Source organism: Saccopteryx leptura, chromosome 3, assembly GCF_036850995.1.
Source record: "Saccopteryx leptura isolate mSacLep1 chromosome 3, mSacLep1_pri_phased_curated, whole genome shotgun sequence".
Taxonomy (NCBI): Eukaryota; Metazoa; Chordata; class Mammalia; order Chiroptera; family Emballonuridae; genus Saccopteryx; species Saccopteryx leptura.
This window is the reverse complement of record NC_089505.1, coordinates 81,888,545-81,910,876: the sequence shown is the minus strand read 5'-3', so window position 1 is coordinate 81,910,876 and position 22,332 is coordinate 81,888,545. Positions and strand designations below refer to the sequence as shown.

Sequence of the window (22,332 nt, the reverse complement as noted above, 5' to 3'; positions counted from 1 at the left end):
ATCTTTAATTTTCTTTCTTGAAGCAAAGGCTACAAGTTTCAACGGTGGGAAGAGAGTTAAATGAGAACTCATTCACATCTGTGCAATGGAAACATACACATTAACCTGGCCATTTCATATTTGTAGAAATAACGGGAAACAAAGGGGGGTATTTGCAAGCTGTATTACTTGGAGATGTATCTATATATGCAGAGAGACAAGGTCCTTTCTCACTGGACATTCTCAGTACTTAGTCATCACTGAATTCCGACTTCTTGGTAAGAATTTCCACCGTGACTTAATCGGTTGTTTTAGCTACAATTGTTTATATGTATATGAGCCTTGGCCTCAAAGCCATGATTTCTTTTTTTGTTGTAGCATACTGTATTCAATGTGAGATATTTGAACTTACTCAACGTTTTAGTACAATTCTAGTCACTGTGAAGAGCTAACGAACATAGCAGGCCTTAGATTGCTGTCCTTTGGGCTTTAAAGTTTGTTCTGGGCAGAGTTTGGGACCTTAGCTTTCCTACCATTCCGTGAAAGAGTGAATGACTCTGCTATGCCTACTGTTCGTGTCAACAATGTGGCATATGCTGGTGACTTGCTGTCTTCTGGTGGTCTAGAATCTTGGCTATGTTCTAGACAAAGAGTGCCCAATAATATCCCTGGGCACCAAGTCTCTATTTAGCTTCCCTAGTAGACATTTCGCACATATTGTCATAACTCATCAATGAGGCTTAAATTAAGTTCTCAGAACTCCTAAAGCTTGTCCCTGATTCTTCCTCTGGTCTTTAGTCCTTGAACCTTTTCCTTTGGCCAAGTTCGCTTTGTATTCTTTTGCTGTAATAAATCGTAGCTATTGAGTGTGATAATAATATGTTGAGTCCTGGTAGTCTTCATAGTAAATCATCAAACATGGGGTAGTGTTAAGGACTTCCAACACAATCATACATTATCACTTGTATTGTAAAGTTCTATAGATCTGGCCTTAAATGGCAAATATGAGAAAGCAATCAATGAACAACTAAAATGCCTCAACGAAGAATTGATGCTTCTCATCTCTTTCCCTTCCTGTCTCTCTGTCCCTACTTGCCTCTCTGTCTCTATCATATGCAAAAAAAAAAAAAAAAAAGGAAAAAGGTTAAAGACCAACCAACCAGTGGGGGCATAAAAGAAAGCAGGAGGTCCTATACAAATTCACCAAAGAGGAAGACTAATCTTGGTAGAGGACTGACCCCTTCTTTGAGACTCTAATATGGTTTAGAAGGCTGGGGAATTCTACACAGAAACATTTCCTAAAATACACTACTCTGTTGGCTTAGTGGTAGAGCGTTGGCCTGGCGTGCAGGAGTCCCGGGTTCAATTCCCGGCCAGGGCACACAGAAGAGGCGCCCATCTGCTTCTCCACCCCTCCCCCTCTCCTTCCTCTCTGTCTCTCTCTTCCCCTCCCGCAGTCGAGGCTCCATTGGAGCAAAGATGGCCCGGGCGCTGAGGATGGCTCTGTGGCCTCTGCCTCAGGTGCTAGAATGGCTCTGGAAGCAACAGAGCGACGCCCCAGAGGGGCAGAGCATCGCCCCCTGGAGGGCATGCCGGGTGGATCCCAGTCAGGCGCGTGCGGGAGTCTGTCTGACTGCCTCCCTGTTTCCAGCTTCGGAAAAATGAAAAACAAAAAACAAAAAACACTATTCTGGAAAATCTGGAGATCACACCTGGTTACAATATTTGTTCTTAGAAATATACATATATGTGGTTACTGACATAGAATACTGTAAGCCAGTGGTTCTCAAAGTGTGCACCAGGGCGCACTGGTGCGCTCTAGAAGATTTCCAGGTGTGCCCTGGTATTCCAAAGAGATATGTGCCTGTTGGGGACCAAAAAACAACAGGGTTTTTGGAGTTTAGATTTTTGGGGGAAAAGATGTGGGGAATTGGCTATAAGCCTTCTATTCCTCCAGAGAATCATGACTTTGGACCATTAACAGTTTTGTCTGTTTTCTCTTGAGTCCTTTGGCATTACAAACTAAGCAGAGAAACAGAAGATGTATAAAAGAATCACATGAAAAATTCAAAAAGCCGAAATGCAAACTCACTGGGTGGCCTCAACAGATTAGATATGAAAGAAAAAAAAAATCTGCTCAAAGAAAGATCAAAGGAAATTAGTCTGAGCAACAGAGAAAAACAGATTGGGGTAAAAATATAGATACGAGCTTGAAGGATCTGAGAAGCAAAAACAAGAGATTTACCATTCATGTTACTAAAGTCCCTGCAAGGGAGGAAAACATGGGGGGCTGAATGAAGTATTTGAAAAATTAATAACTGAGGCCTTGGCTTAGTGATAGAGCGTCAGCCCAGCGTGTGGAAGTCCCGGGTTTGATTCAGCCAGAGCACACAGGAGAAGCAACCATTTGCTTCTCCATCCTTCCCCCTCCCCCTTTTTTCTCTCACTTCCCCCCCTTTTCCCATAGCTATGGCTTGAGTCCAGCAAGATGGCCCTGGGTGCTGGGGATGGCTCCTGGCCTCTGGTGCTAAAAATAGCTTGGTTGCCCAGCAACGGAGAATCAATGCTCCAGATGGGTAGATCATCACCCCATGGGGGCTTGCCAAGTGGATTCCAGGAGGGGCACATGCGGGAATCTGTCCCTTTGCCTCTCCTGCTCTCAATAAAAATTAAAAAAAAAAAAAAAGCCTGAGCAGTCAGTGGCACAGTGGATAGAAAATTGGACTGGGATGTGGAGGACCCAGGTTAAAAACCCCAAGGTCTCTTATGCAGAGGACCCAGGTTCGAGACCCCGAGGTCGCCAGCTTGAGCGCGGGCTCATCTGGTTTGAGCAAAAGCCCACCAGCTTGAACCCAAGGTCACTGGCTCCAGCAAGGGGTTGCTCGGTCTGCTGAAGGCCCGCGGTCAAGGCACATATGAGAAAGCAATCAATGAACAACTAAGGTGTTGCAAAGCGCAATGAAAAAAAATAATGTTTGATGCTTCTCATCTCTCTCCGTTCCTGTCTGTCTGTCCCTGTCTATCCCTCTCTCTGACTCACTCTCTGTCTCTGTAAAAAACAAACAAACAGCCTGACCAGGGAGTGGCGCAGTGGATAGAGTGTCGGACTGGGATGCAGAGGACCCATGTTCGAGACCCTGAGCTTGCCAGCTTGAGCACAGTCTCGTCTGGTTTGAGCAAAAGCTCACTAGCTTGGACTGAAGGTCGCTAGCTCGAGCAACGGGTTATTCGGTCTGCTGAAGGCCCGTGGTCAAGGCACATATGAGGAAAGCAATCAATGAACAACTAAGGTGTTGCAACAAAAAACTGATGATTGATGCTTCTCATCTCTCTCCGTTCCTGTCTGTCTGTCCCTATCTATCCCTCTCTCTGACTCTCTTTCTGTCCCTGTAAAAAAAAACAAAAACAAACAAACAAACAAACAAAAACAAACCCCAAGGTCTCAAGCTTGAGTGTGGGCTCATCTGTCTTGAATGTGGGCTCACCAACTTGAGCGCGGAGTCGCTGGCTTGACTGAGAGATCTTCTCATTTCTCTCCCTTCCTGTCTGTCTATCGCTATCTGTCCCTCTCTCTGTCTCTGTCACAAAAAGAAAAAAAAGAATGGAGAATGTAAAGGAATCCAATAAAAGTAAAGTTTCTACATGTCAAAGTGCTAATGTTAATGTCCTTGGCTGTGATAAGTTCTATACACACACACACAGACACACACACACAATATATATAATATATATATAAAATACCAAGGGTAGCCTGACCGGGCGGTGGTGCAGTGGATAGAGCGTCGGACTGGAATGCGGAAGACCCAGGTTCGAGGCCCCAAGGTCGCCAGCTTGAGCGAGGGCTCATCTGGTTTGAGCAAAAGCTCACGAGCTTGAGCCCAAGGTCGCTGGCTCGAGCAAGGGGTTACTCGGTTTGCTGAAGGCCTGCAGTCAAGGCACATATGAGAAAGCAATCAATGAGCAATTAAGGTGTTGCAATGCACAACAAAAAACTAATGATTGATGCTTCTCATCTCTCTCCATTCCTGTCTGTCTGTCTGTCCCTGTCTATCCCTCTCTCTGATTCTCTGTCTCTGTAAAAAAACAAAAAACAAACAGAGCCCTGGCCGGTTGGCTCAGTGGTAGACTATTATCATGGATCATAAAAGAAACCACAACAAATTCAACTAGCCAAATCAAACACACAACAAACTAGAAACCAATAACAAAAAGAGAACATGAAAATATACCAAACACAAAAAAGTAAACAACGTATTTGTAAATAATCCGTGGAAAGTCTGAAAAATAAAAATATTTAGAACAGAATGAAATGTAAATTAAAACATTATAATTTGCGAAATGAAGGTACAACAGTGCTTTGAAGAAAAATTATAGAATTTAAAGCTTACATTAGAAAAGGAAAACTAAAGTCAATAATCTTATTTTATTTTATTTATTCATTTTTAGAAAGGAGAGAGAGAGGGAGAGAGAGAGAGAGAGAGAGAAAGAGAGAGGAGAGAGACAGAGAGAAAGAAGGGGGGAGGAGTTGGAAGCATCAACTCTCATATGTGCCTTGACCAGGCAAGCCCAAGGTTTTGAACCGGCGACCTCAGCATTTCCAGGTCGACGCTTTATCCACTGCGCCACCACAGGTCAGGCTAAAGTCAATAATCTAAGCACCCCCTCAAAAAACTACAGAGAAAAACAAGAAAGAAACTACAGGGGATAATATAACCAAAGCAAGTAGAAAAAAGAATAGAATTAAGATCATAAAATCAGTAAAATTAGAAAGATAGCGGAGCAAAAACTAATATAAAGTGCTGGTTCTTTGAATATTTGAATAATCCAAAAAGTGATAAATACTAAGAAAAGTGACAAAGATAAAAAGAAAGCTGAAACATTTCCAAAAAACAGTATATAAACAGCTTCTACTGCTATCAAAAGAGTAATAAAGGAATACTTGAAGCAAATAAAAAAATTTAGGTGAAATGGAATAATTCCTATAAAAGGATAAACAATGGAAATTCATCCAATATGAAATACTCTAAATAGTTCTATCCATATTAAATAAAATAAATACATAATTAAAAAAGATCCAAAATAATAAACTCCAGGACTAAATAGTTCACTGGAGAATGCTACCAAACATTAAAAGAACAAATAAATCCAATTTTACACAGTCTTCTGAACAACAGGAGAAGGAACAATTCTCAACACATGTTGGGAGGCCAATATCACCTATACACCAAAACCAGACATTGTCAGTAAAAAACAAACAAACAAAACCCAAGAATGAAAGTACAAAAAACCCACACAAAACCTAAATATTATCTTTCATGAAAATGGAGAAAATCTTACTTAATAAAAATACTAAAATATTGAATATTGTACTATATAAAAATAATTACACTCCATGACCAAATGGGGCTTATTCCAAGGATACAAAGCTGGTTCAACATTCAAAACATCATATCAGAAAAAAAAAATACATGGTTATATCAACTGACAGAGAAAAAGCATTTAACAAAATTCAAAGCCCATTCAAAATAATGAAAAAATTCAGCAAATTAGGAATATGGGAAACCTTCTAAACTTAAGAGACCTCTATGAAGAAAACCTTAAGAAAAACATCATACGTAATGGTGACAAAACTGAGTATTTTCCACTAATATCAGGAACCAGGTAAAGATATCTTTCTCAGTACTATTCAACATTACATTGGAAATCTTAGTTAGTATAATAAGACAAGAAAAAAAAAGATATACAGATGAGAAGAAAACTATCTCTATTTGCAAATTATACTTCTATATAGAAAAATTCCAAGCATTCTATCAAAATAAATGGTTACACTTCAGCAAGTTTGCAGGATGCCAAAATGACATCCAAAAATCATTAAATGTATCTGTATACTATCAAAGATTTATAAAAGTTGTACAAGACCTGTTAATGAAATTTATAAAACAGTAATGAAATAAATCATTCTAAAGATATACCATGTTAAATAACTGGAAGACCCAATACAGTAAAGATGCCTATTCTCAACAAATTGATCTGCCAATATAACTCAATCTTTATCAAAATTTGATAAAGATTTTTTTTTTGGTAAAAAATATCAAGCATATCTAAATCTTTATATAGAAATTCAAAGTAACCAGGAGTGATAAGATTTAAATAAAAACGATAGAGAGAAGAATCACTTTACTCAATTAAAAATTTTAGCATATAACAATAGCAACCAAGTAAACCAATAATAATACAGGCCCAAGAAAATGTCTAAATATTATGTCTTTAAAACCACGTGAAGAAAAGTTTTGTTCTTTAAAAATCAAAGCCTTAAACAGAGCTAATAAAATATGACTGTTCATATGTGCACTCTTATCTCCTCAAACAGAAAGGTGTTTGATAGTTCAAGCCTTCATATGTCTCACAAAAATTAAGCTCCATAAGGGGAGAGACAATATTTTAGAACAGAGACAATGTTCAATGAGTTTCCAGACCTGCCCTCAACTGTCACACTCTGGACAGCAATGAATGTATGTACAAGACACATAGAGACCCTAGGTCCTTGACCTCTGAAACACCTCTCCTGCCAAAGAAACTAAGAATTCCACGACAAAGTGACATAGGCGTGACAAGGAATCTAAAAGAAACTGGATGTAGTTCATTTTCTCTTGTCTCTCCCTTCTTTGTAAAGAAAAAATTCCTGAGATAGCAGTGCAGTGTAAACTAAGGAGAAAGATATAGCTGAAGGTTTTCTAACTGCCTAATGACCACTGGATCTCTCTCCTGAACGAATTCTCAGATGCAGAATAAGGCTCTAGGTGGGGTCCATTTCCTATATGACTCATTAGATGACCACTGATATCCCACAACAGGATTTCTCATAAGGAAGAAAATTGGGGGGTTTCTCTTTGGTACGAATGATTAGGTTCTGCGTAAGATGTTTCTTCCGGCAGAACATTTCCCACAGAGTTTACATTCAAAAAGTCTTTCCCCAGCAGGAGTTCTTGGAGGTTGACTGAGGACTGCCCACTTGTGAAGGGTTTTCCCACTTCTGTGACACTGACAGGGTTTCTCCCAGTATGAACCCTCTGATGCTGACTCAGGGATGAGCTACGACTGAAGGCCTTCCCACACTCACTGCACTCATAAGGCTTCTCTCCAGTGTGGATAATAGAGTGTCGGATAAGGTTAGTGCTCCAGCAGAAGGTTTTCCCACATTCCACGCATTCGTAGGGCTTCTCTCCACTGTGAATCCTCTGGTGCCGGGTGAGGCCCGACCTGCGGTTGAAGGCCTTCCCACACTCACCGCACTCATAGGGCTTCTCTCCAGTGTGGATGCTGAAGTGTCGAATGAGGTCTGCCCGGTTGCTAAAGGCCTTCCCACATTCTTTACACTCAAAAGGTTTCTCTCCAGTGTGGGCCCTCTTATGTAAGATAAAGGTGGAGCAGTGGGTAAAGGCCTTCCCACACTCCCCACACACATATGGCTTCTCCCCGGTATGGATCCGCTGGTGCCTCTTGAGGTAGGACCTGTGGTTGAAGGCCTTCCCACACTCGAGGCACTCAAAGGGCTTTTCTCCCGTGTGGATGACGTAGTGGTGAATGAGGGCGGCGCTCTCGCAAAAGGCTTTCCCACACTCAGTACACTCGTAGGGCTTCTCCCCAGTGTGAGTCTGTTGGTGCCACATGAGGTACGATCTGTGTTTGAAGACCTTGCCACACTCGAAGCACTCATAGGGATTCTCGCCGCTGTGGATGATGTAGTGTCGGATGAAACCTGGCCTGTCTCGGAAGGCTTTCCCACATTCCTTGCAGACAAAGGGTTTTTCTCCTGTGTGGCTCCTGTTATGCAAGACAAAAGTTGAGCGGTGGGTGAAGGCCTTTCCACATTCGTTGCACTTATAGGGCTTCTCTCCACTGTGAATCCGCTGGTGTTGTGTAAGGTGTGACTTGCGGTTGAAGGCCTTGCCACACTCCATGCACTTATACGGCTTCTCCCCTGTGTGGACCATGTGGTGCTGAAGGAGGTAAGTGCTCTTACTGAAGGTTTTCCCACACTCAGTGCATTCGTAGGGCTTCACTCCTGAGTGAATCCTCTCATGTCGAGCAAGGAGGCGTTTCTTGTTAAATACTTTCCCACATTCGTTGCATTTAAAGGTATTTTCCTCTTCCTGAATCATGGGATCTTTACCTAAGTCACGTGAGTCATGGTCAAGGACAGCCCCTCCGGGAGGGACTGGCTCCTGCAACATCCTTGAACATACCCCATTAGCTGTCCCTAAGCTGCCATGTTCAGAGCTGGATTTCCTAGGAAGCTTCTCCTTTTGTGGCTCTGTCTCTGATTTCAACAGTCCTTCTTGCAATTCCAATGGCCCACCCTCATCCCTGGTTTGGTCCACCTGGAAGTCTTCTGGGGATTCAGCTTCTTCTATTAGTTGTTCCTCAAGTGAGGCACCCTCACACAGGGCAGGCTCACAAGTAGTAGGTCCTGGGGTCCTGGGATGTCCTTTCTCACCTGAAACAAATCCATTATACAACAGAGACTGTTAGTAAAGCCAACATAGTAAAAAAAATAAGGGCCTAGCCAGTTGGCTCAATGATAGAGCATTGGCCTGGCGTATGGAAGTCCCAGGTTCGATTCCCAGCCGGGGCACACAGGAGAAGCACTCATCTGCTTCCCACCCCTCCCCCTCTCCTTCCTCTCTATCTCTCTCTTCCCCTCCCACAGCCATGGCTCTACTGGAGCAAAGCTGGCCTGGGCACTGAGGATGGTTCCATGGCCTCTGCCTCAGGCGCTACAATGGCTCCCGTTGCAACGGAACAATGCCCCAGATGGGCAGAGCATCGCACCCTGGTGGGCATGCCAGGTGGATCCCAGTCTAGCACATGTGGAAGTCTGTTTCTCTCCTCTCTGCTTCTCACTTCATAAAAATACAAAAAAATAAAAAGAATCCAAAAAAGAATTTCTGAAACAGAAATGTATAAGTGAAAACAAAAAATTTACAAGACAGACATTAGGAAAGATTTTTTTTAAGAGAGAGAGAGAAGGGAAGGAGAGAGATGAGAAGCATCAACTCGTAGTTGCATCATTTCAGTTGTTCACTGATTGCTTCTAATACGTGCCTTGACTGGGGGCTCCAGCTGAGCCAGGAACCCATGTAGCTCAAGCCAGCTACATTAGCCTCAAGCAAGTTATCACGGGATCATGTCTGTGATCCTGCTCTCAAGCCAGATGAGCCCAGACTCAATCTGGAGACCTCGGGGTTTCACACTTGGAACCTCAGCATCCAGGCTGAAGTTCTATCCACTGTGCCACAGTGAAGAAAGATGTGAGCAGGAATAATAATCAGCAAACCTGAAGATAGGAGAACAAAAATTATCATATCTGAAATAGGAACAAAAGAGACTGAAGAGCCTGACAGGTGACTGACATCTCAGGTTTTAAACCCTGAGGTCACCAGCTTGAGTGCAGGCTCGCTGGATTGAGCATAGAGTCATCAACATAATCCCAAATCACTGCCTTGAGTCCAAGGGTCAGTGGCTTGAGCAAGGGGTCACTGGCTTGACATGAGCCCCCTTGTAAACACACATATGAGAAGCAATCAATGAATAACTAAACTGATACATCATAGAACGCACATACACAAACCTAGAAGTTATATTCTGCTATACACATATACTATGTGACATAGCCTACTGCTCCTAGGCTACAACCTACACGCATGGTACTGTGCTGAATACTGCAGACAAGTTGCAAATACTTAACAATGGTTAAGTATTTATGTGCCTAAACATAGAAAAGATACAATGAAAATATGGTATAATAATAAAAAAAAGTATGCTACAAATGATTATACTAAAATTATAATCTTTTTAAATTTTATTTATTTATTTTTTATTAAGTGAGAGGCAGGGAGACAGAGACAGACTCCGACGTATGCCCTGACTGGGCTCCACCTGGCAAGGCCCCTATGGAGTGAGGCTCAGGCCATCTGGGGCCACTGCTCTGTTGCTCAGCAACAGAACCATTTTAGCACCTGGGGCAAGGCTATGGAGCCATTCTCAGTGCCCAGAGCCAACTTGCTCAAACTGTTTGAGCCATGGCTGCAAGAAAATAAGAGAGAGTGAGGGAAAGGGAGAGAAAGGGAGAGGAAGAGGGAGAGAGAATGAGAGAGGAGGGGGAGGGGTGGAGAAGCAGATGGGTGTTTCTCCTGTGTTTGCCCTGACTGGAAATTGAACCTGAGACTTCCACACGCCAGGCTGACGCTCTACCACTGAGCCAACCAGCCAGGGCTGAAATTATAATCTTACGGGACCACCATTGTTTTGCAGTTCATCACTAACTGAAATGTTCTTTTGTGGAGCACGACTGAATTAATAAAAGGCATAATATAACAAAAACACAAATCTTTTAAACACTTATATATGTATCAACAGCTCTTCAAAATATATGAATCATGAACTGGCCAGTTATGCACTGGACAAAATGTTGTCCTGGAGCGCTGAGGTCACTGGCTCGATCCCAAGGGCACTGGCTCAACCACGAGGCTACCGGTTCGAGCCCCAGTAAAGGCACATATGAGAAGCAATCAATGGGTGCACAACTAAGTGGAACATGAGTTGATACTTCTCTCTCTTTCTTCCCCTCTCTCTCAAATCAATGGAAAACAGTGACAGAATGAGAGGGAGAGAGAGACAGTTCTACAATAACAGACAAAGGCTTTAATACCCTATTCTCAATAATAAAACAACCAGACAAAAGATAGGAAAAAAATTGAAGGCCCTGCCCTGGTAGCTCACTTGGTTAGAGCATTGTTGTGATACACCAAGGTTGTAGGTTCTGTCCCTGGTCAGGGCACTTACAACAATTAACCAATGAATATATAAGTAAGTGGAATAAATCAATGGTTCCCTTGCTCTCTCACCCTGGGGATCCATGACCAGTGGTCCCCTGAAGGTCTCAGGGCTGCAGGGTCCTCCAGTGCCCACATCGTGGCTCCTACCTGGACAGGGGCTCTGGGAGAGGTCTTCCTTCACCATGCACGGCTCTGGCCTGGGCTCTAGATGGTTGATCAGCTCAGGTCTGGGAACAGGACACCCTGTTCATACAGAAAGAGGACAAAAGCTTTTTTATGAAAGGAAATAAAACCTCTCAATCTAGTCTGGGATGTCCAGATGTAGACAAGACCTCCAAATGAAGCTGTTCCCATCCATACAATGACATGTGAGCTGGGTAACAAATATCTCTTACTAACATAGAGTTGTTATTTTTAATACAATGTCAAAAATTATATAGAGTATAATCACAGGTTCAGCAATTCAAAAATGTTATATTGTTTCAAAATTGAAATGAATTAAACAACTGACATCCTAACCCTAGCTGGTTGACTCAGTGGTAGAGCATTGGCCCAGCATGTGGAAGTCCCGGGTTCAATTCCTGGTCAGGGCACACAGGAGAAGTGCTCATCTGCTTCTCCACCTCTCTCCTGCTCACTTCTCTCTCACTCTTTCTCTTCTACTCCCCGTCCTACAGTCAAGGCTGAATTAGAACAAGTTGGCCCCGGGCACGGGCACAGGCACGGCATAGAGGATAGCCTCTGCCCCAGGCTCTAGAATGGCTCCAGCAGCAACAGAGCAACTCCCCCTGGTGGGCATGTCGGGTGGGTCTCAGTTGGGGTGCATGTGGGAGTCTGTATCTACTCCCCTCCTCTCAGTAAAAAACAAACAAACAAAAAACCCTGACATACTTAAAATAGTGACTCTTTTCAAACAAAACAAGGTATGTGTCTTCACTGACCTAGGTATTTTCATAGATCTTAATCAAAGTTTTACATTGTTCTTCATACAGACCACAGACGGAATGAGGATTCTATCTTGGGGTTTCTCCTAGCACTATAGAAAGTATGTGCTGTAAGCCCTGGCTGGTTGGCTCAGCGGTAGAGCGTCGGCCTGGCGTGCGGGGGACCCGGGTTCGATTCCCGGCCAGGGCACATAGGAGAAGCGCCCATTTGCTTCTCCACCCCCCCCCTTCCTCTCTGTCTCTCTCTTCCCCTCCCGCAGCCAAGGCTCCATTGGAGCAAAGATGGCCCGGGCGCTGGGGATGGCTCCTTGGCCTCTGCCCCAGGCGCTAGAGTGGCTCTGGTCATGGCAGAGCGATGCCCCGGAGGAGCAGAGCATCGCCCCCTGGTGGGCAGAGCTTCGCCCCTGGTGGGCGTGCCAGGTGGATCCAGTCGGACGCATGCGGGAGTCTGTCTGACTGTCTCTCCCCGTTTCCAGCTTCAGAAAAATACAAAAAAAAAAAAAAAAAGAAAGTATGTGCTGTGATCAGCCCCATTTTAAAGAAAAAGAAAAAAGGCTCAAACAGATAACATGATTTGCCAAAGAGAACAGAAGCGCTGGGCAGCAGAGCCAATCTGAAAACCCAGGTCTAGCCTTCTTTCTCTGCTGTCCAAGCTGTTTTACCATAAAGCTGCACAGCTCTGCTCTAGAAGGTGCTGCGCCTGGGCATGAGGGTGGGGAGGGAGAGTGGGAAAGGGAAAGGGGAGGAGAAACATCACTTTGTTGTTCCACTTCTTTAAGCATTCGTTGGTTGACTGCTGTATGAGCCCTGACTGGGGATCAAACCCACAACCTAGTATATATGGGGATAATGTTCTAACCAACTGAGCTTCTAGCCTAGGCCAGGGTAAGGCCACACAGTTTTCTTTCTTTCTTTTTTTTTTAAGTGAGAGATAGGAGAGGGGGGGTACAGACAGGGACAGAGAGATAGAAAGAGAGGTATGAGAAGCATCAATTCTTCGTGGCACCTTAGTTGTTCATTGATTGCTTTCTCATATGTGCCTTGACTGGGAGGCTACAGTAGAGCCAGTGACCCCTTGCTCAAGGTGACCTCGGGTTTCGAACCTGGGTCCTCCGCGTCCCAGTACGATACTCTATCCACTGTGCTACCACCTGGTCAGGCAAGGCCAAAAAGTTGTGTGGTTTGGGTTTTTTTTTTTGTATTTTTCTGAAGTGAGAAGCAAGGAGGCAGAGAGACAGACTCCCGCATGAGCCTCACCAGGATTCAACTGGCATGCCCACCAGGCATTGCTCCATTGCAGCCGGAGCTATTCTAGCACCTGAGGTGGAGGCCATGGAGCCGTCTCAGCACCAGCACCCGGGCCAATTTCGCTCCAATGCAGTCTTGGCTGTGGGAGAGGAAGAGAGAGATCGAGAGAAAGTAGAGGTGGAAGGGTGAACAAGCAGATGGGTGCTTCTCCTGTGTGCCCCGGCCGGGAATCGAACCCAGAACTTCCACATGCCAGCCCGATGCCCTACCACTGAGTTAGCTGGTCAGGACCCTAAGACCACAGAGTTTTTATTTTTTTATTTTTTATTTTTTTAAACATAGTAAGTTTTTCAGAAACAGACATTCTTTTTTTTTATTTTTATTTTTATTTTTATTTATTCATTTTAGAGAGGAGAGAGAAAGAGAGACAGAGAGAGAGAGGAGAGAGAGACGGGGGGAGGAGCTGGAAGCATCAACTCCCATATGTGCCTTGACCAGGCAAGCCCAGGGTTTCGAAGCGGCGACTTCAGCATTTCCAGGCCGACGCTTTATCCACTGCGCCACCACAGGTCAGGCAAGACCACAGAGTTTTTAAGGAGCAGAGTTGGACTGAACCCCATGCATTTGGCTCCAGACAGACAATTGTTGCCCAAACACTCCACTGAGGAAGAAAAAGCAAACACTCTTGTGTAAGACCAGCAGACTGAGATCTAGAAAAAGATGGTGGTGAGGTCAAACATGAGCATGAAGATTCACCCTCCAGGAACAGGAGCTGGTGGGAGGGACTGACTCCCTGACTGCAGACTTCAGCAATTCATGAACTCTTAAAAAGTAATAAAACCGAGAATCTCACAGTGATCTAGTCACACAGAGAGATTTACAGAAACATCAACTATATAGTCTTTAACATTTCATGCAAAAAGGATTGCTACAGAAAGAAAATTACAGAGGAGAGCTTCAAAAACTGAAGAAGCCTCGGCTGGATAGCTGAGTTGGTTAAGAGTGTCATCGTGATACGCAGAAGTTGTGGGTTTGATTCCCGGTCAGGGCACGTACAGGAACAGATTCATGTTTCTGACTGTCTCTCTCTGCCTTCCTCTCTCTAAAATTAATTAGTTCATTAACTAAATTAATTTTTAAAAACCCTGAAGGTGTGTGTTCTACACTGAGTAGGTTAAGCTGTGTGAGGGACTCCCTGCAAGGGCCCAGTGTTCCTGCCGCTGCTAAGGACCACAGTGCTATGAGAAGGTGCTGAATCAGCCGGACAGGCAGCCAGTGCTAAAAGGACCTGTGCGAGCTGTGACTCTATTAACCACTTTTCATTAAAGTAACCAACGTTTTCTTTTTTCTTAGATCTCTTTAAAAAGGGAAGCCCGTGTCACTCCAGTAAATAAGAAACAGTCACTTTTCTTGCTGGCAGGTTGACCTGTAAGGACAGCAAGAAGACTGGCGATGTACCCTCTCTCTGCTGAAAACAGAAAATGAACCACAGGTAGCGGGTGGGGATTAAGATTCAGCAGGGAATCCAGATTTTCTCTCCAGAACAATCAGGAGGCAGGTACAAGACAGGATAAAGGAACAGCTTCCTCAGGGTGTCTCTCAACCCCCCGAAAAAGTGTCCATGCATCCTCCAAACAGGGTTTCTCAGTCTCTGCCTTACTAACATTTAGGTCCAGAAAATTCTTTTTTTTGTATTTATTTTTCTGAAGTGAGAAGCAGGGAGACAGAGAGACAGACTCCCGCATGCGCCCGACCAAAATCCACCTGGCATGTCCACCAGAGGGCGATTCTCTACCCATCTGGAGTGTTGCTCCGCTGCAATCGGAGCCATTCTAGCACCTGAGGCGAGCCATCCTCAGCACCCGGGCCAACTTTGCTCCAATGGAGCTTTGGCTGCCGGAGGGGAAAAGACAGATAGAAAGGAGAGGGGGAAGGGTGGAGAAGCAGATGGGCGCTTCTCCTGTGTGCCCTGGCTGGGAATCAAACCTGGGACCTCCATACACTAGGCTGATGCTCTACTGCTGAGCTAGCTGGTCAGGTCCAGAAAATATTTGGGGGGGGGTGAGGAGGAAGAGTGTGTGTCCTGTGCATCGTAACAATGGTTACCAGCATCACAGGGTACCACCTACTAGAGAGCTGAAGCCTCTTCATCCCAGCTGTGACCAAAAATGACGGCAGACATGGCCAGTATCCCTTGGGGAACAACACTGTCCTTGGACGAGAACCACAGACTTAGGAAGATATGAACAGTGTGGTGAAGAAAGCAAGGGGAACAGGGGAGGAGCCTCCATGAGATTTTCTGGGCAAGAAACAGCTGACGAGGAGGTAATGACTAGGATGAAATGGAGCAACCACGTGAAAAGCTGAACTGCCCAATCTGTCTCGCCAGACAGATAGAACAGTCCGTGCCAAGGCCCAGGGCAGTTACGTGCACCTGGAGGGAGCAGAAAGCCCAGCGTAACTAGAGTAGCGTGAGCTCAGGGAAAGCATGTGAATGAGAGTAAGCGATAAGGTCAGCAGGGCCAGATACTGGACATTTCATTTTAAACATTTTGTGACAGTCTGACCAGGCGGTGGCGCAGTAGACAGTGTCAACCTGAGATGCTGAGAACTCACGTTGGAAACCCCAAGGTCACTGGCTTGAGCAACGGATCACTGACTCAGATGGAGCTCCAGGTCAGGGCACATATGACACAACAATCAATGCACAACTAAGGTGCCACAACTACGAGTTGATGCTTCTAATCTCTCACTCTTCCTGTCTGTGTCTCTGACTATAAAAAATACAAACAATAGGCCCTGGTGGTTGACTTAGTGGTAGAGCATTGGCCCACCATGTGGAAGTCCCGGGTTCAATTCCCAGCCAGGGCACACAGGAGAAGCGCCGATCTGCTTCTCCACCCTTCCCCCTCTCCTTTCTTTCTGTCTCTCTTTCTCTCCTGCAGCCAAGGCTCCATTGGAACAAAGTTAGCCCAGGTGATGAAGATGGCTCCATGGCCTCTGCCTCAGGCAGTAGAATGGCTCTGGTTCCAATAGGGCAAAGCCCCAGATGGGCAGAGCATTGCCCCCTGGTGGGCATGCCGGGTGGATCCCAGTCGGGTGCATGCGGGAGTCTGTCTCTGCCAATCTGCTTCTCACTTCAGAAAAATACAAACGAACAAAGCACCAAAAAAAACAACCACACAGCCCTGGCCGGTTGGCTCAGTGGTAGAGTGTCGGCGTGGCGTGCAGGAGTCACGGGTTAGATTCCCGGCGAGGGCACACAGAAGGAGCACCCATCTGCTTCTCCACCCCTCCCCCTCTCTTTCCTCTCTGTCTCTCTCTTCCCCTCCGCAGCCGAGACTCCATTGGAGCAAAGTTTGCCCGGGTGCTGAGGATGGCTCTGTGGCCTCTGCCTCAGGCGCTAGAATGGCTCTGATTGTGGCAGAGCATCACCCCAGATGGGCAGAGCATTGACCCCTGGTGGGCATGCCGGGTGGATCCCGGTCGGGCGCATGCAGGAGTCTGTCTGCCTCCCCGTTTCCAACTTCAGAAAAATACCAAAAAACAACCACACAACAAAACGTGAACCATAATTTTTTTTTTTTTTTCACAGAGACAGAGTCAGAGAGAGGGACAGACAGGGACAGACAGACAGGAACGCAGAGAGATCGGAAGCATCAATTATCAGGGTTTTTTTTGTGTATTGCGACACCTTAGTTGTTCATTGATTGCTTTCTCATATGTGCCTTGACCGTGGGCCTTCAGCAGACCAAGTAACCCCTTGCTTGAGCCAGCGACCTTGAGTCCAGGATGGTGAGCTTTGCTCAAACCAGATGAGCCCACGCTCAAGCTGGCAACCTCGGGGTCTCGAACCTGGGTCCTCGGCATCCCAGTCCGACGCTCTGTGCACTGCGCCACCTGGTCAGGCCATAATTTTTTTTTTAAGGTAGAAACAAGGTATCTGGGGCCACACAGAGCAGACACTGAGGTGGCCCGTAATGTCACAAAGTCACTGAGGAGGAAAAGCCATTCTGAATGGAGTGACATGAGCAGACCCAGACAGAGAAGCCAGGACAGGAGATCCAGGAGCCGGGGCAGAATCCTTGTTCTCGTATCAGTCCCTCAAATGCCTGACCAGATTTCCTGCCTTTGGGTTCTGTGGAACACCCCCCTTTCCTCCCACTACTGTCTGAAACCAAAAGGGAGACTATGTTTCTGGCCAGGTGAGAAGAGGTGTGTCTGGAAGATGGCTGAGGCTGTGAGGAGGAGGAAGAACGCTCCTCAGACCTTCCACACCAGCCAGGTCTGGAGCTGGAGGTGGAATAAAAGAGGCAGGTGTCCCCCATGCAGTGGGGAGCACTTACCCAGAGACACCAGGAGCCTGCAGTTTTCCAGCATCACCTCCTGGTACAGGGTCCTCTGGGCCGGACCCAGTTGTGCCCACTCCTCCTGGGTGAAAGTCACAGCCACGTCATCGAAGGTCACAGACACCTGGAAAGTCAAACAGACATGTAGAGTTGGCCTTGGAGCTGTGGGATGGGATCAGAGATCAGCTCTGTGTCATGGCAAAGGGGCAGACAAGTCCCAGAGCACCAAACACCCCATGTGGGCCGAGCTCTGTGCTGGGCCTCATGGCACGGTGCGCAATGCTTTGGCCACAACACAGCAGCATAAGAGGAAGAGGTCTCGTATGCAGAAGCCACTGTTAAAAGACTCAGGAAAATGGAAATGACGCCTGGGTTATAAAATGCAGATTCATTTATTGATTTCTCTCTTTCTGAAATCAATAAAATTGTTAAAAAAAAAAAAAAAGAAATACAAAGAAAATAATATCAATAATGGTACTAACAGATAAACCTTAGTCTCATTGGCCCTGCTAGGTGCCTGCTGAGGGCTTCACATGACGACTTTTTTTTTTTTTTTTTTTTGTATTTTTCTGAAGCTGGAAACCGGGAGAGACAGTCAGACAGACTGCCGCATGCGCCCGACCGGGATCCACCTGGCACGCCCACCAGGGGCGATGCTCTGCCCCTCTGGGGCGTAGCTTCTGCCGCGACCATAGCCACCCTAGTGCCTGGGGCAGAGGCCACGGAGCCATCCCTAGCGCCCGGGCCATCTTTGCTCCAATGGAGCCTCGGCTGCGGGAGGGGAAGAGAGAGACAGAGAGGAAGGAGGGGGGGGGGGGTGGAGAAGCAAATGGGCGCTTCTCCTATGTGCCCTGGCCGGGAATCGAACCCGGGTCCCCCGCACGCCAGGCCGACGCTCTACCGCTGAGCCAACCGGCCAGGGCCACGTGACGACTTTTTTTATTTTCAATTATAATTGACATTCGCCTAACCAGACGGTAGCGCAGTGGATAGAGCGTCAGACTGGGATGCAGAGGACCCAGGTTCGAGACCCTGAGGTCGCCAGCTTGAGCGCGGGTTCATCTGGTTTGAGCAAAGCTCACCAGCTTGGACCCAAGGTTGCTGGCTCGAGCAAGGGGTTACTCAGTCTGCTGAAGGTCCGCGGTCAAGGCACATATGAGAAAGCAATCAATGAACAACTAAGGTGCTGCAACAAAAAACTGATGGTTGATGCTTCTCATCTCTCTCCATTCCTGTCTGTCCCTATCTCTCTCTCTCTGACTCTCTCCGTCTTTATAAAAAAAAAAAATTATAGTTGACATTCAATATCATTTCATATTCATTATATCATGTTTTTATTCATTGATTTTAGCGAGAGGGGAAAGGAAGGAGAGAGAGAGACAGGAACATCGATCTGCTCGTCTATGTACCCTGACCGGGAATTGAACCAGCAACCTCTGTTTCAAGATGATGATCTAACCAACTAAGCTATCTGGCCAGGGCAGTTATCTCATGTCTTAGAGTGACTAACTAAAAGTCTCTAGCTCAATAAATAAATAAAAGTCTCTAGCTCTTTTTTTTTATCTATAGTGAAGAAATTTATTGTCTTATACAAGTCATTGTCTAAAAATATGGTAATACAAGAAAAAATATTTGCAGTCAGATGTCTGGTTGTCAACAGCCAAGACAATTCACAAAGGGGAAAAATCAAAGATTCCAAACCCACAAGACAAGTCTCCAGCTCTCAAATCCTCATTTTCACTAGTGACTTCTGACTAAACACACTGCATATGGCATATGGAATATGCCTTGATGTGACTGCTGCCACCACAGCTACACACTCTCCTCCATGACAAATGTCTGGCAGGTGCAGGACCACAGCCCTGTGGTGACGAGACCCACTCATTAAACACAAATCATTCAGCCACTCCGCTCTGAGATGCACAGCCGCACGACTGCAGATCTATCACTTAAATGCTTCCAGACGCTAGTGCGTGGTTTTTCACCTATACCTGCACTGCTCACCACTCTTGGCTTTATAGCGTCATTCTATTAATTTTCTTTATTTAATTTTCTTTATTGATTTTAGAGAAAGAGAAAGAGAAGAAGGGAGAGAAAAACATTAAGCTGCTGTTCAACTTATTTATACATTCACTGATTGATTCTTGTATATGCCCTGCCCAGGGATCAAGCCTTGGTGTATTAGTACGATGCTCTGAGCTACCCCTCAGGGCTGTCAGTTTTCATGACTTAATATTCCAATTATACACTTGGTGACTCCTAGTATATAAAGTGGTCCATACTTAGGGACCCTACAATATTACTCATTTCTAGTGCTGAATAAACTCACATCATTGGGCACATTTAGGACGGTAGATAAGGCAAGAAAAAACAACAACCAGGGCCTCCACATCAACAACCAGATGATATATGTTTAAATAATATAAACTCCCTGAAATGCAATCACTTGGAATCATGTATGATTGCTGAGGGTGCATATATGGCTTTCTCCGGTTGGTCTTAAATTGGAAGTGGGTACCCTGGCCAGGGAGCTGAGTTGATTACAGCGTCCTCCCCACACACCAAGGTTGCCAGTTAAATCTCCAGTCAGGGCACATGAATGAATCAACCAATGAATGCCTAAATAAGTGGAACAATAAGTAGATATTTCTCTCTCTCTTATCTCTCCCACTCTCTCTTATCTCTCCCACTCTAAAATCAGTAAATAAAAAAACTTTTTAGCCTGACCAGGTGGTGGCACAATGGATAGAACATCGTACTGGGACTCAGAGGACCCAGGTTCGAAACCCCAAGGTCGCCGGCTTGAGCGCGGGCTCATCTGGTTTGAGCCCAAGGGGTCACCCGGTCTGCTGTAGCCACACACACACCGCCCCAGGTCAAGGCACATATGAAAAAGCAATCAATGAACAACTAAGGTGCCGCACCAAAGAATTAATACTTCTCATCTCTCTCCGTTACTGTTTTTCTCACACACACACACACACACACACAAATTTTTTTTAAGTTGGAAGCAGGTAAAAAATTAGAAAAAGCAGTAGTTATTAATTAAGTTCTTCGAGGATGAGAGTTACCGAAGTTATTGTTGAATTTCGTGGATTGTCATTAAAGACAGTGACCCTGGCACTGGCCGGTTGGCTCAGTGGTAGAGCGTCGGCCTGGCGTGCGGAAGTCCCAGGTTCGATTCCCGGCCAGGGCACACAGGAGAAGCGCACATCTGCTTCTCCACCCCTCCCCCTCTCCTTCCTCTCTGTCTCTCTCTTCCCCTCCCGCAGCCGAGGCTCCATTGGAGCAAAAGATGACCCGGGCGCTGGGGATGGCTCCTTGGCCTCTGCCCCAGGCGCTAGAGTGGCTCTGGTCACGACAGAGCGACGCCCCGGATGGGCAAAGCATCGCTCCCTGGTGGGCATGCCGGGTGGATCCTGGTCATGTGCATGTGGGAGTCTGTCTTACTGCCTCCCCGTTTCCAGCTTCAGAAAAATACAAAAAAAAAAAAAAAATAGTGACCTTTTTGGTAAACCTTTTTTGTGTGTGTGACAGAGACATAGAGAGAGACAGAGATAGGGATAGACAGACAGGAAGAAGAGAGATAAGAAGCATCAATTCATCGTTGCGGCTCCATACTTCATTGACTGCTTTCTCATATGTGCCTTGACTGGGCGGGGGGGGCTCCAGCAGAGCGAGTGACCCCTTGTTCAAGCCAGCAACCTTGGGTTCAAGCTGGTGAGCCTTGTTCAATCCAGACGAGCCCGTGCTCAAGCCGGCGACCTCGGGGTCTCGAACCTAGGTCCTTCACGTCCCAGTCCGATGCTTCATCCACTGCGCCACCCCCTGGGCAGGCCGGTAAGCCTCACTTGCAGCGCCTGACCTCCTGCACTGTTCACTGCAGGTCAGGGGTGGGTTTCCCGGCCAGGCCGCTGCAGGCGGTGGGTCCGAGTCGTTTTCCCGTCCGCTCTGTCTGTTCCCCGTCCCCATGTCCAGTCACTCGGGTTCTGAGACCGGAGGGGAAGCGACAAGCCGGCTCCACGTGAGCTAAATGACAAGGACGAAGAGGAATCCACCGGCTGACAGGGCCTCCACCCCGCCCAGGAGCCCTCTCGGCACCGCCGGCGAGAACTACAGGGCCCACCCGCCGTCCACTCACCCGAGCCGGGTCCACGCGGGCCGCCGCCATCACGGGACCCTTGACAGACAGCGGGATCCAGAGAACCGGTCACCGAGGCGGGGTCCGCGGGCTCGGGCGGCCGTCACCGTTCCCTGCCCGCAGGGTGACCTCGCTGCCTGTCACCCTCCCCGCGGACAGGGAGGCTCACGATGCGCTCCGAAGGGACAGAGAGGCGCGGGAGACTAGTCTTCTGACCATTTTCCAAGCGCCACAAACAGCGATCACCAACCTACAGCCGGCCTGGACGGAATCGTCGCACGCAGATTACGTCCGCCAAGAAACCAGAAGTCCCGCCTCTCAACGGAGAACGCCCCTGTAATGTGCCGTCATTGGTCCAGCGCTTCTCCGCGCATGCGCGGTGCACAGCCATCGTGTGAACGTTGTCTGGCTCTACAAACTATCGCAGCCGTGTTGTGCTGGAGTCTGGGGCTCTCTGTCTTTAAGACTCACCAGGGTGACAGCCGCGTGTCAGACCTGTCTGGTCACATTTGGTTGCATAGAAGGGGACCCACTTTTTTACAATGAAAAGGACAAAAATAAACAGGAGAAAACGTCGTAAATAAAGGAAACATTTTATTCATGGCAACAAGAATACACTATAATATGATAAATGCATAATACAAGCATTTTTTAATACTTTACATTGTCATTATGCTTACATGCCTATTAATTTTTAATAATAATTGTAAGAAAAAAGTACTCATTTAGATACAAACATGTCACATCGCACACAATGGATCGACTCTGATCGGTCGAATACGGACATATACAGATGAGTCTTCCAATATCAAAAAGGACAGGTAGTGGGGGGA

At 46.3% G+C, this 22,332-nt stretch overlaps 1 protein-coding gene across 1 annotated transcript; it reads right to left on the bottom strand.

Moving 5' to 3' along the window:
- Positions 1 to 4,254: 4,254 nt before the first annotated feature.
- Positions 4,255 to 21,769, bottom strand: LOC136399452 (zinc finger protein 805-like). Its single transcript, XM_066374619.1, is given in 6 exon segments — positions 4,255 to 6,918; positions 6,921 to 6,959; positions 6,962 to 8,476; positions 10,965 to 11,060; positions 17,356 to 17,482; positions 21,500 to 21,769. Coding segments are annotated over 6 exon segments (1,920 nt in total). The 5' UTR covers positions 21,530 to 21,769; the 3' UTR covers positions 4,255 to 6,805.
- Positions 21,770 to 22,332: the final 563 nt, after the last annotated feature.